At 39.6% G+C, this 14,808-nt stretch overlaps 1 protein-coding gene across 3 annotated transcripts in view; it reads right to left on the bottom strand.

The window, feature by feature from the left end:
- Nucleotides 1-5,987, bottom strand: part of ETV1 (ETS variant transcription factor 1) — a 74,553-nt gene extending 68,566 nt beyond the window's left edge. The window contains exons 1-4 of one of the 3 annotated variants that reach the window (XM_074945834.1): nt 5,791-5,987; nt 5,212-5,346; nt 4,360-4,447; nt 2,524-2,571 (exon numbers count right to left, since the gene is read on the bottom strand). In XM_074945834.1, the coding sequence (XP_074801935.1) occupies nt 2,524-2,571; nt 4,360-4,447; nt 5,212-5,256 (181 nt within the window). In that variant the 5' untranslated portion in view covers nt 5,257-5,346; nt 5,791-5,987. Of the gene's footprint in view, nt 1-2,007; nt 2,364-2,523; nt 2,572-4,359; nt 4,448-5,211; nt 5,347-5,479; nt 5,598-5,790 lie in introns of those variants that run through there. The other 2 variants (XM_074945835.1, XM_074945836.1) reach the window with 2 other exon arrangements.
- Nucleotides 5,988-14,808: the final 8,821 nt, after the last annotated feature.

The following is a 14,808-nucleotide window of genomic DNA, read 5'->3' as shown; positions in this document are numbered from 1 at the left end:
CCAGTATATTGTAAATACTAGTCCAAGTTTACAAACTTTTATTTATGAAGATTTTTTTAAAAACATCATAATTACAAAAGGCGTCAGAGGCTATACACAGGATCAGAAACAGGGTCCTGATTTTTTGTCTTAAGCTCTTACAGATTCTCTGCAAAGCCTGTAAAGCTGTGGGGGGGAGGCAGATTGTTTTAAATGAGAACTAAAATGGTAGTGGGCTGAAATTTATAGTTTTGCTAAAACATTTTCATAATAGTGGAATACGTATAATATGTAAGTTTAATACTCTGTAGAAATATATAATTAAATATAAATGTAAAACTCAGTAGTCTGGGTATTTCTTTCCTGATAAAAAGTAACTTTTTATACTTACCATATGATATTAACAGTATTTACAAGCTATCCTCAGCCTAACTTACAAAGGTCTAGACACCTCGCTTTGATCTGTCAAACTAGTCGCTGTTTAAAAACATAAGGGAAAACTTAAGAGCACTGAAAAAAATTCATTTACTCTTAAGAAACAAAAGTAGTTCAAAAGTAAAAATCGCCACTACAACCCTTTGTATACCGACAGAAATGACATAAGTCTATCTTGATTTCCATTTTTTTTTCTATTTACTAAACGGCTCTGCACATACATTACCAACCTGCCAAGAATCTTTTTGATTTAGAATAATTTTTTTTTATCATTTCCAGGAACAAAAAGAAGTTTCATGCCACCAAAAGTAAAACTAAAAGTTGTTTTATCATAAAAAAATCATACCTTTTAACTAGTGTTTTGACAACCTTCTAGTTTGTTAAAATGAATGAGATTAGACACAGTAACAGATCCTTGATAAAATTACCATTTAAGATAGACAGTCACTGTTTTATCTGATGATTATAGTATAAGACTATCCTGTTGCAATACACCCTATTTTCAGTGATTTAAAAAATATACTAATACTTAAAAAGAAAAGGAGTACTAGTGGCACCTTAGAGACTAACCAATTTATTTGAGCATGAGCTTTGCATCCGATGAAGTGAGCTGTAGCTCACGAAAGCTCATGCTCAAATAAATTGGTTAGTCTCTAAGGTGCCACAAGTACTCCTTTTCTTTTTGCGAATACAGACTAACACGGCTGCTACTCTGAAACCTGATACTAATACTTATATTCCAACTCCATTCCATAACTTCATTAAAGAATTTTTGATTCTATCTTGACAAAGACACATACTAAAGGCAAAAATTCATGCTAAGAGAATTAAAACAATCAGTAAAACAAACAAACTTACAGGCTAACAGCTTGACCAACAACATGCATGGTTATCAAAAAATCAGCCTGATGCCAAGTAGCCACCAGCAATATTTCCTTCTTTCCATGGTAAGCAGTCGCGTGCAATTCTCCCCTCTCCCAGAGAAACAAAACATCTATTCAGTAAACAACAATAGTGTATAATCCTAGTATAATATGCTAAAAATAAAACACATGAACACCCACAGTGCCTAAATCAGGGTAAATTCACAGAAGTTATGTTAGTTTAAATCAAAATCATGTCCAATTTGGCTATAAAAGTTTTCCATTTAAAGTTCAACCAAAAAAAATCTTTAATATAATATGAGACAGACAATGCATAACAATTTTCATACTCAAAATAAACAGTATTAAAATAATAAACATAAATTACTGAAGTGAACAAATACACCTCGAGCAGCAGAAAGCTCCTCTAAATTTTGAAGTTCTCTTGTAACAGTATGTCCTCTTTTTTATTACCCATATCTCAATAGCTAATCTAAATTCAGATTTCAATATTATTGTTTTTAAAACCATCAATCTCAATCAATATCATGAGCCTTGAAGGGTTACTTGAAATATCAAAAAATGTAAAATGACAAATCTCAAATTTCCAATTAGTTCCCAATATACAGTCCTATAAAAAGTAAGACATGAAGAAAAAAATTAACTTATACACAATATCAAAAGGCTTATGAAAAAAGAAATCTTTCCTTATTAAGTATTTGATACACACCTAATGTTCTGTGTTGTGAACAAGGTGGAAAGAAGACACTTGCACTTAAATCTTGAAGCATCCCGTCCCGATGAACCCAGAGAAACTAATTTCTGCCATCAGAAAAGTACTCCACCAGAACACCAAATAATTATATGTGCTGCTGTAAAGGAAACAGCAAGCCCAGTTCTGGCTGTATGCAGTCTCTCGAGGTACAATAATATAAACCTGATCAATTGCAATTAAAATCTGAACAGAGGCTTAGAACTTGAAGTCTTGGTGCATTAGTTCTTGCCAAAAGCAGATGTGATTGTGAGCTGGAAGCAATTTCTCCTGGTAATTTGTGATGACACTGGGTAGAGCAGCCCCAGAGTCCCCAAAGACAAACTCATCAGAGGCTCTAATGTATGCATGACACATGAGGTGGCTCTTTTAGAGCTCAATTAATTGGGCTGAACATTAAGACAGCAAGTTCAGGACTTTTTTTTTTTCTCCAGAGTTGTTTTTCCTCTTTTTACAAGCAGTTTTCCCCCTTACCTTCTGCAAGCCATGTCTCCTGTAATTGGCTCAGATCTTGAAAGAGTTCTGAAGAAAGAGAAAGACACATATAAAAGACGCACACCTTTAATCTTCCCATAAGATGAAACTACACTAGAAAAAATATTTTCCTGAAGAACAGTGCCTGTGAATTTTACTTTGGCAACCTTACATACTGATAAAAAACAACAGATAGACCCTGATTGCAATTAATGATTATTCTACTCTTTTTTCCATAAGAGGTATACACACTACAGTAATATTTAATTGACTCCTGAAATTATAATCACAATCTTTTAAGTTTGCTTTTATAGCAAATAACGCCTATTAAGTAACTCAGAGAGAAGTTAAGATGATAACCTCTCATTCAAATGATCTATTTCTCCTTACACAATAAAGGCCTCTTCCTGCAATCTCTACTCCGGCAAAACTCTAATTGACTTCTCTGGGAATTTTGCCTAAGTAGGGATTTGATTTTTTAAAACACCATATCCAACATAAGTAAAGGGCAGAATATAGCAAACAAAATGTAAAAGGAAAGACAAACAGCGGCTCTATTAGACATAGAGTTAAGTACGGTGTTACTCTTTTATGTTTTAGTGATAATTTGCTTTGATACGTATTGATTCCACTATATTAGCATCATACATAGATTTGAAATTAAAGTGGCACCGCCTCGCCCATGGACAAAATGTTATGCTGCTTTACATCCCATGCAACCGCACTGACACGCATGGGGTCATACTGGGTGTAAGTCAGGGCAGAATTTGATCCCATTTGTGGTCCCTATTTTCAGAGATTTTAGCAACTCAGTATGAAAATTTACTCTGAGCTAAAACTTAGCATGATGTCTGAACCGATGAACGAATGTTTTTGAAGGTTATTAACTTTTGGAAAGATACTTCTTTTTTCTGTGATATTGGCAGATATGGGTTTAAATGTTACAGGCTATTAGTCCACATGAGGGGATGATGCCCTGTGCTTATTCTGGCACTAAGTAAAAACAGCAAGTGGTTTTGCTTTAGATGTGTGCTGTGAACGGGCATTTTTGCAGGGATTTTAAGCACACCGATTCAGGGGTCTCTGCTCATCTTACTGTTAGAAGGGTTACATGGGTGTACACAGTGTTTGGTGAGTATGTGTAGAAGCTACACTGACCCTTGTCAAGTAGGAGTACATCATGCTCACCTTACTCACGCAAGTAATGCCACTGACTTTAACATGGCTGTTATATGAGTGCGGACTACAAAAAGTTGGGCCCTCCCAAGCCTGGTCCAAACTAGACTTTCTCGCTTAAATTTCCCATGGATGGAAGGAACTACCAGCACCAACTCCACTGGTGGTATCAATAGTGCAAATGCCAGTGTAGATGATAGGCCAGAAGAAACGGCTGGTGTTCTGTCCTTGCCCTCCAGCCCTGCACAAGCACCGTGGTTAGAATACCAGCCGCTGGTCTTCACTAGCATTGGCACTCGTGCTATCACTAGTGGAGTTGCACAGTGGTAGCAATAGTGGAAAATGTGAAAGAAGCCGAGGGTAGGCAAGGCCTGAAGGTGAAGATGCTGGGTTGTAGTGTACCCTTCACTTGTGGTACTGTGTCAGATACTGCAAAATTCTCACCTCAGTGAGTGACATTTATGAGCCATATGTGCAACAATATCTAAAACAGAACAGGGTGAGTCAGGAAGGAATAGCAACTTTAACAGTTAATTGCCTTTGCCAGTTTGTGTCACAACCTTAAATGCAATTTTCTTGTCTTATTTAGCTTCTCTGCATTATTAAATTAATCACGGGCAGGGTGGGGGGGGGAGGGGGGAGAAGGGAGTGAGCCCTCACCTTCTGAATCATGAGCCAGGTCTCTGTTAATGAATTTTCTTTTCCTGACATTTGTTGGTCTCTCATTGCAGTTTCTCCCACGCGGATTCTATAAACAGGAAAGATCAGTTACTTTAAAACACGCACACACACAACCCTCAGATTTCCACATTTAAACAAAACCTACATGGATTCTTTACATATTCCACAGAGAAAATGACTATCCTGCAGTTTCTATTCTTAATTTCTACATACAAATTTACAGCAGAGGATTATGCTGGGTACCTAACGTCCTTCCTACTTGTGCCTAGATGCAACACATTCCTATTTATCCATGTATACCTCTATCAGTATAGATACATTTGCAATATGCTCCAGCTGCAACACAGTACTAACATATATATTTAGCAATCTGGCACACAATAGCATAAAAATCCCCTTTGCTTAAACTGTTCAGGAGAATTCGGATAAGGACATTCTAGCAGGCTGCTTTGTTTCCAAACGTTATTTGTAAAATTGCTTGCAAAAATCCTGAAAACAAGAAGTGTTAACGTTTGCCTCAACTTCATTCTTCTCGGTGTTGCAGGCAAACACAGCCAGAAACTTTGCATGCAGCTGCTGCCGGTGCCCTCCTCTTCTACTGATCGTGTGCATGGTTTTACTTTTTTGAAAAAAATGATCCAAAAATTGGCTTTAAAGAATATTTTGCGTTATTCAAATAACTAGACGATAAGCCCATCTTGCAGGCACGACCCCTAGATGAAGAGTCGTCCCTACAGCGGTAACAAAGCAGATACTATGGACGCAAAACTGCCCCAGAGAAATAAGTCGGAGTCAAGTTAATAAACACCAACTTTTGAACTGATCACTCACGTTGGTGACCATGTAAGGCACTTGCTGGTCATAAAATCCATCCATTCTGCGGCTCTTCCACAAGTCTTAGCTCAGTGTTTTTATTTTCTGGGCATTTGACCTGAAGATTTCCTCGGGATCTGCTCTCCAATCAGCCTAGAGGGGAATACAAGATGGCTTTTAGATTTAAAAAAAAAACGAAACCATGAATGAACTGCTTGAATTTGCATAGCTAATTAACCTCAAAGAGTCCCATTCATAAAAACAACCCTCCCTGCCCTGCTTTCACCTGGGTTCTAAGCAAGTGCCAGGTTAAAACACGGAGCAAACCCCACTTTTTACAGCAGCGGAAAGCAAAACAAGAGGCGAGGTATTTATTTACACTCCTGCTGTATCCCTAGAGCGATCTGTGTAACTGGCAGCTCTGATTCGCAAACGTGTGCAGAACTAGTAATGGCGAACAACATGACTCGCTTTGCACCTAACGGGAGTAGCGAGCGAGCGAGCGAGACACAGCTATCCTGGTTTAAAGGATCATTTTTGCAACCCACAACCATGCAATTATCTGGAGCTACGTAAAAAGTTGCTGGAAAGACCCACCTGAAGGTAACGCAAGGCGATCGGCTGCAAAAAATTCCCTCCAAATTTAATAAAAACATTAATTATTTCCCAGCACTTCCCCCTTGGAAGCAGTAAGCGCCACTGACAGAGCTCAATTCGGTGGTTTTTCCTCTGGTTCTCCTCCAGGGGCCTCCAGTCCAAACTGATGGATCTCTGCCTCCCATTGGCTCTCTGTGTCTTTCACAGGATCAGATTTCTGCCTGTCAGTCAGGCTGCCTCTCTCCCTCAGGGAAAAAGGTAAAAGCTGGATCCTGCCGGATTTTGGTGGGTCCACCCAATTTTTGGTCCTAGCTCCCTTAAAGCTACTACATAAGTAAAGAACAAGTGTAGCTGCTTGTTTTACACTCAGAAAGAATCCAGAGCATCCCAGTGCAATAGTGCCACAAAAACCCATATCGTGCACCTGGTTCCAGACAGTTTTTTGGCCCCCAACCTGCAAATGCCACTGCTTCAATAGAGAACCAATTTGGCTCTCTCTTATTCCAGGAACAAAAAACATTAGATGCAAATATATCCCTGCACAGCAGTGCCACAAAAACCCATGACCAGCATCTGGATCCTGCCAAATTCTGCCAAGACTTGGCCTCAGACCCCTGAATTCTACTGCCTAAATACAGAACTTGCTTGTCCATTTCTATAGCATACCAAACACCAACACCTTCCAGTACAACAGCAGCACAAAAAGCATCAGATCTAGCATTTGGATCCTGCCAAATTTTGGCCACAAACCCAGAAACTGTACCATCAGATTCATACATAGGGATCTGGGTTTTTTGATGGATTAGGAGAAACTGCATGTGTACTAAATTTAGACTATAAGCAGGGTATGTAGCCAAAAATTAGCTGGATACAGCAAGATATCAGCGCCAAATTAGAGTTTTTGCATTTTTCCTTTATCGGGATTTATCCAGATCCAGATTTTTCAGTTGATTAGTAGAAGCAACACTTGCTTTTTATTTTGATGACACCATTTCTGGGATTTGTAGCCAAAATTTAGCAGGATCCAGGTGCCAGAACTGGGTTTTTGTGGTGCTGTTGTGCTGGGATTTCTGAAGTGTTGTAATAAAGACTCTCTTTAGGCAATGGAATTTGGAGGGTTGGAGTCAAAAGCTGGCCAGATCTGTATCTTTGCTGTACCAAGATCCATTGGCATTCTGAGAGCGTCAACACTTGTTCTCTACTGAGGCAGTTACATTTGCAGAGTGGGGGAGATCAACATTTTCTGGGTATGGCAGGAACCAGGTGCTAAATCCAGTTATCTGTGGCACTGCTGTGGTGGGATGCATCATAATTCAGACTTTTAAGGTTCAGTCAAAGCAGCTAAATGTATTCTCTATTTAATTAATGGAGCCAAAATCTGGAAGGATCCAATATTTACCCTGACTCCTTTCTCAGGTTATTCTAGATGCTCTGGTCTTCCTGCAATTGGTGTAAATGCAACCAGTGAAAATGGGTTTGCACAAATAGTCTGCAGTTATTAACGATTTGTATGTTACTGCTTCCATCTTAGTGTAGTTTGTTTTGAAAGTTACTGTAACTTTATTACACTCTACTTTGGGATCAAGAAAATTTGTCTCACTTTTCTGCACAACTCTTTCCCTCTTTCTTCATTTTTGTCTTTCTTTGGGATTCTCTTTGGCCTTCTCTCTCTTGCTTCTGAGAGAAAATATACTATCACCAGCAGATTCTACTTCCAGACTTTTACGACTTTGGAGTTTTTGTTTATTTTTTGTTGTTGTTTTTTTAAACAGGCCTGGGTTATAGGAAAGTACTTTATGATATTGTAAACAGTTTATTAGTCCATTATAAGAGGATAGTCTTGTGCAAGTGCTCAACTTGTTGCTGCCAGTTTAAACTGCTTCAGTGACATAGTTGTGAAACTGATCACTGGAGAATAATCTGGTATAAGTGGGATTCCCTGGTGAGTGTAAAATCAGGAGAATGGTTCCACCATCCTCCTCTGCAGCCACCATGCAACAGCCAATAGATTAGGGGATCATACTGGAGGTGTGGCCAGGGTGGGGGTGTGGCTAAGATGCTCCAGATGTTGAACTTTGGAGGCCCCTTTGAGGCCATTTCAGCTAAGCATAAATTAGAGCAGCTTTAGGCAGGGCCTCAGCATGACTGAGAAGATGGGGAAATGCAAATATGGCTTAAAGCCACACCCCCCCCCCAACATGTGCTAATTCCTTATCAAGTGGGGCTCACTGCAATTTCATTAACTATTAAGAGAGAGATACTTGCAAGCAAGAAACCAACTTTCCTTCAGTAACACACACAAACATCCATGCGTGGTGATGCAACTTCATTAACAATAGCCAATAATATATTACACTTAATCCTGTATTACACTTAAAACTGGTGGGACAACACTAATTATTTTTATAAGTTTTTTTAATTCCACATTTTCTTTTTAATTTATTGTGTATTTTTTAAAAGTTTTTGGACAACTACATGAAACCAAAAAGATTTTGATTGTCAAATACCATTTTTGATAAATACTTCTGGTGTGGGGATTTTGCAAACCTTTAATGAAAAATTTTTGGTTTCCAGATTTCTGTGAAAACCCTGAAAAATTTGAACAAATTGAAAATTTTCCACAACAATTTCCAAATTGGTAAAAAGCCATTTTTGTTTTTGTTTTTTGGTTTTTTTTTAAGTTCTACAAAGAGAACTTCAACCCAGCTCTAATTACAAGCTTTACAGTGAAGACATTCAATATTCTTTTGGAAACATGCTCTCTCATATTCAAATACAGCTTCATTAAGTATTGCAAATTATATATTATTTCCAATATGTAATGAAGCTACTCACTTCACACGTGTGTGTAAGGATGCGCAGGACTGTGTGCCACTTGTTTATTATAACACACTGTGAAAGCACAAATCAGTACTCTAACATAAAACACCCCAGTACAGTTAAAGCAAGGAATTTGATAAACACCAGTTTCTTCTGGCTAATTTGAAAAGAATTTAAACACATTTTAAAAGAAAAAACAAACCCCAGCAATCATGAATGACAAAATCTGTACAGAATGTGGCAAAATAATCCAAATTGCCTTGAGAACAAAAACAGACAATTATATTTGAGGACACCATTAAAACTACCAACCCTCCTGGACACCCTTATTACAATACTGAAACTAAAGAAAATCCTTCAGAAACAAACACAGAAAATTATGGCTTAAATAAGATTTTGAAACAACACTGAATACAGTACATCCAGTTGCCCTTCTGAAGTTATTTAACCTAACTCTCCAATCCAAACACTTACCTGATATATGGGCAGAGGGACTAATTAACTCAGTACATGCAAGCATAGATACCCAGAACCCAAACGATGATAGAACTATCTGTGTTAGCAGCAACATCAGAAAACTATTCTGTAGCAGCCTCAATAAACTAGTAATACAATGTCTGACCGACGGTAGTATAGTCCATGAAAACCAAATTCAATTTCTCCCTGGGAAATGAACTGCCCACCACATTTTTAACCTACCAATGCTTGTGTCTTCCTGTGTGGACACAGTGCTTAGCACATTGTGATGCTACCAGAATACAACAAAATGATAGATAGATAGATTCGATAAGATAAAAACAAAAACTCAGGGAAGATATTTGCCTGCTTTGTAAATCTGTATAAAGCTTCTGATTCAACATGGCACCCAGGATTGAACCTTAAATTGCTACATAGTAGTATTGGTGGGAAAAATATATGACAATTATATCCATATGCTAAATATCAAACATAGGTTTAAAAATAAACAACATCCAAACAGGGGTCTTCAAGAAAATAAGGAGAGAAAACAGGGATATAATTGGACCATTTTCATACATCAGTGATCTAATAACCCGCCTGGAACAATCCCCAAACATGGGACTCCCACTAAATGATTGCTATGTACGGATTACCTGGTCATACTAACACCCATTCAACATAGCCTTCAGGGAAACTTAGATGTACTGGAAACATACAGCAATATATGCTAGCCAGGAAAAAAATCTAACTATTTCAGAAAGAATCCAGAAAATAACCAGCGCAACCTAATATTTTACTACAGAGAGATGGAAATTGAACACACTTGAAATTATATATATCCAGTCCTTATAATAAAGATATTATAAAACCTAGAATGACGCTAAAAGCATAAAAAGAAAAAAAGGTGTGTCATCCCTGGAATAGTGTGGTCTAGTGAGAAAAATCACTGGACCGGAGCTCAGGAGACATACCACTGGCCTGCTGGGAGACCTTGGGCAAGTCATGTCACTTCTCTGTACCTCAGTTTCCCCAACTGTAAAATAATACTGAGCTCCTTTGTAAAGCACTTTGAGATCTATCAATGGAATCACCTATATAAGAGAGCTAGGTGTGGCTATTATTACTTATTCAGAGTGAACAGGCTTGGACCACAGACACTCTTCAGACAGCCTAGAAAAACAGGAGCCTGACCTTTTTGGGACTTCCAGCAAGCCTCAGATTCCCTCCTATCGATCTTTCTACCAATCTATGTATATGGCTTTCATCCTCATGATATCTGAGCTACAACAGGTCAGAAAATGTGTGTGGGGGAGGGGAACTGGAGGGGTTGTTTGTTTGTTTGTTTTGTTTTGTTTCCCCCCCTTGTGGAAAATTTAGACAACAAACAAACAAAAATATAACTTTTGTCAAAAATTTCCACAGAAAAATGGAAAGCCAAAATATGAAATATATTGATTCTGAAATGCGGCTACAATACCTCATGGGAGGTATAATTCAGATGTCTCATGCTCCCATTCTTGTCTACAGAATGGGCTCCCTGGTCAGACTACATCTCCCATGATGCACCACACTCTTTCCTCTTGCTCCTCCGTCTCAACCAGAGAAGCAAACATTTCCTCCACTGCAAAATACTAGAGAATAATTCAAATGACAGCACGTTCCACTCCTACATGTAATTACTTCCCAGGCTCAACTACACAAACTTCCTGACCCAAGAGCAAAATGTAACCAAAAATGAGAAACAGCTCAAGACACTAGACTAACACCTAAAACAATAATACATGAGTCACTGGGAAGAACACATGGAAAAAAAATAGTCCACATAGATGTACCTTGAGACAAGCCCTTGCCCAGGCAACAGAGGGGAAGGAGATTCCTTGTTTCCTTCCCTCTCCCACTCACAAGCCTGAGACTGTCACCAATCAAAAGCTGATGCAGCAAGCTAGGGTTACCTTGGACACCAGGCCATTCAGTGAGACCATGTGCCTTACTCTGGACAATGGTTAAATGTCAGAGACAAGGTGGGTGAGGTAATATCTTTATTGGTCAACTTCTGTTGGTAAGAGAGAGAGAAGCTTTCAAGCTACACCTTGTCTCTCTAATATCCTGGGACAAATCTGGCTACAACACCTCTGCTTACAACAATGGTTAAATGTCACAATTTGGCCCATATTGTTTAATTAAGGCTTTGTCTACACTGGCAAGTGAAAGACAAAACTTTTGTCATTCAGAGGTATTAAAAAGGTGTTAAAAACTTTTGTCATTCAGAGGTCACACTGCTACTCATAAGCATCCCAACAGACGTTGTATAAATGATGCCCTCTGAGCAGCCTGTAATCCAGGGAGCATAAAAATTATTCACACAGCTTTCCCTTGGAGGCGCAATACAGAATCTCACCCCTTGTCCACACTAGGCATACTCAGAGGTTTAACACAACTATTAATATAATACTGCCCACACGAATAACATACTAACTATCCTTATATTCTCCTCCCCCCATACATCCCACTTAGCCACCTACCCATCCACGCATGACTCTAGCCATTTGTCCTCCCAAACACAACCAGCCATCTCTTCCCCCACATACCCACCACCCTTTATGCGTACAGGAACACCATGTCACACTACTCCGAGAAAAATATAATACTGTAGCTCAGAACGGAGCACAGAAGTTCTAGTCCTCAGAACATAAAACGTCAGTACATGGACAAGTAATTATTATGTTTTGCTTTTAAAAAAACAGTATCACTTAATATCTTTCCAAATAGTAAATGTGCCACCCATGTTAGGACTGAAAACCAGTTTAGCCATTACATTAGTTTTAAACACGTTTACTGCAAATGCCACAACAGATGAAAAAAATTCTGTGGATGAATGTGTGGAGAAGTTGCTCTTGTGGCAGGTGGACATGAACAGAGAGGAAAGGGTGACTGGATATAATTAAATGGGGCGCTCGTTATATGTCTGCATATGGCCGAGATGGTGTGATGGTTGTCTGGGTTGCTGCTGTGGGAGAGGAAGTAGTTGAGTCTTTATAGGGGAGGTGAGATCTCACAAGTTGTAGTCCGAGTTCTACCACACAGTATGTAGTCTTAATGCATTGTATTTGATATTATTACTTATTTGTATTCCCGTGATCCCGGTGGTGGATCAGGGCCCCCCTGTGAGAGGTACTGTGCAGACATGGAACAAAGAAGACAGTCTGTGTCCCAGAGAGCTTACATTCTATTTGTCAGACAGGATGCATGCAAGATGTCAACAAAACAGAAAACAGACAGACAGTTGGGGTGGGAGGATGAACTAACAAAATAGAAGTCTCAGCTTGCCACTTTAACCAATTCCAGACAGAAAAGAATTTCTAGGCATCACAACAGAGATGGGTTTTAAGGAGGTATTTACAAAGAGGACAATAAGTATATTTATAGGGTTTGATCCCCATAATAAGAGGCAGCATGAAGGGAAGTGCAGTAGTGATTGAGTAAGAAGCATTCTAATGGGCAATTAAGGCTGCAATCATTGGCAGTGAGATGGCAGGGTTTACAATCAAATAAACTAGAAGATCTAACAGACTGGGAGGAACACAATCATGAAGGAGCTTGTGATTGCTGTAGTGAAGGTGGAGAGCCAGCAGAGGGATGCAAAGAGAGAAGTGACCTGGTCGGAATGATGAGCCAGGAAGAGGATCCTACCAGCAGTATTTGTAATTGACTTTTTTATGGGCTGGGGCTACGGTGATTGGTGTCAAATCTAGAGAAAAGGAAGAGATTTCCTTTTCCTGAATTGTGAGATGAGGGCTGAACAAGAGGCTGGACAGACAGAAAAGGCCAAGTCTTTGATATGTTATGTAGGTAGAAGTGGCAAGACTTGGATATAGATCTGAAAGAGGGCTGCACTGAAGATGACACAAAGATTATGGGCCCAAGTGACTGTCCATAGTGACAAAGAAATGGGGGATAGAGAAAGGCTTGGCAGAGAGGCTTAACAGCTGTCTTGGTCACGTTAAGCTTAAACTGCTTACTGGACTTCTACAAGGAGATATGAAAGACAGGAAGGTTTAGATGGAGTGAGAAAGTTCTTTAACAGAGCTGGATTGGTGAGTCATCTACATCAAGATGGTGTTTGAAGCCATGCTTATGGATAAGCGCACATAGAGCCAGGATGTAAAGAAAGATGAGCAGGAGGCCAAAGACCTTGGGGGACTCCCACTGGAAAAGGAGGACCCACCAAACCAATAATCAGTGACATAAGAGGAGAACTGTGAGAGTCATAAGACAGTATAGGATTTTAAAAGCAGGGGTGATCTTTTTCATCCAAGAATCTTAATGTGCTTAAAATCATTAATTATGCCTCACAAAATTCCACTGCAAAGTAGGTAAGCGTCAATATTCCCATTTCACAGAAGGGAATAATGAAGCTCCTGCCTTAAGCCAGGGGTTCTCAAACTTATTGCACCACAACACCTTTCTGACAACAAAAATTACTACATAACCCCAGGAGGGGGGACTGAAGCCTGAGCCTGCCTGAGCCCCGCTGCCTCTGGTGTGGGGGCCAAAGTTGAAGCCCAAGGGCTTCAGCTGCAGGCAGGGGGCCTGTAGCCTGAGCTCCGCTGCCCAAGGCTGAAGCCCTCAGGTTTCGGCTTCAGCTCAGGGCGGTGGGGCTCAGGCTTCAGCTTCAGTCCCAGGTGAGTCTAAGACAGCCCTGGCAATCCATTAAAATGGGGTCATGACCCACTCTGGGGTACCAACACACAGTTTGAGAAACACTGCCTTAGACCATGTACAGGCCAGTGACAAATCCAGTTGATGTGGCAAAACTGATTTCAAAATTGAACCTTTTTTATTGAAATAAAATAGCCAAAATGGGGTCACCATCCAGAAATGAACAGCGACTCAAAGTACACCCAGCCCAGAATCATTAACAGAGGCATATTTTGTAGTGCTGAAAGGACTGCAGTCATGTTCCATGACTTTGCTGCTTCCTGGACTCTGTTGTGATGGGGTCACCAGACCCAGCTGTAATTCTGAATGAGCCTTTCTACGGAAAGCGCACAAGGCAGTGGGGTTCGGTGAGCCAAGCTAAGGTTATTTGGAACACCGTGTTTCATTCTGCTCCAGTGTTTCCAGGAGGAGGGAAGACAGGTGGGAAAGGATAGTCTTACCTTTCCATTTCAGATGTGTTTTTTAATAAGACTGTTTTATTGAGGTATTTTTCTTTTAAATTTTTGATACATAATTCCGTCTTCATGGACCCAAATTCCACTCTAATGGTATTTAGATTTTAGTCTGGGAATAAACACATTTTAAAATCTCCTGCATTCAAACGGTCATTAGTCTTTCCTCCCATCCCTGTGTAAAAAAGGAACAACAAGTAGACCCCGGGAATTGGAGGAAACGGGTAGCTGGGAGAAAGGGAAAGAGAGAGATTTTAAGGTCTGCACAGCTACTGAATTAATTAACAGGGGATTCATTTTCCTTCATTATACAAAAAAATCACAGCCACGTATAATATTAGTGCAGATTCTTCCAAAACGCTGCTGCTTTTTACCAGCTAACAGCATAACTGATGGGGATTCCCCAACTCAGTACATCACCACATTGCTCCTCTTCAAATCAATGTCACAAACTTCAGGCTGGAGAGAATGCTCTCTACAGTTAACATCAAAGGCTTCTTTTACATAAGGAATTTGCCATAAGCAATTCTGCTCCAACGCTTTCCATGTGCATGTTATTCTAGCTATT

The sequence above is a fragment of the Natator depressus genome, chromosome 2 (genome assembly GCF_965152275.1).
Source record: "Natator depressus isolate rNatDep1 chromosome 2, rNatDep2.hap1, whole genome shotgun sequence".
NCBI lineage: Eukaryota > Metazoa > Chordata > Testudines > Cheloniidae > Natator > Natator depressus.
The sequence above is the reverse complement of the archived record's forward strand: the minus strand, read 5'-3'. Positions and strand labels throughout refer to the sequence as shown.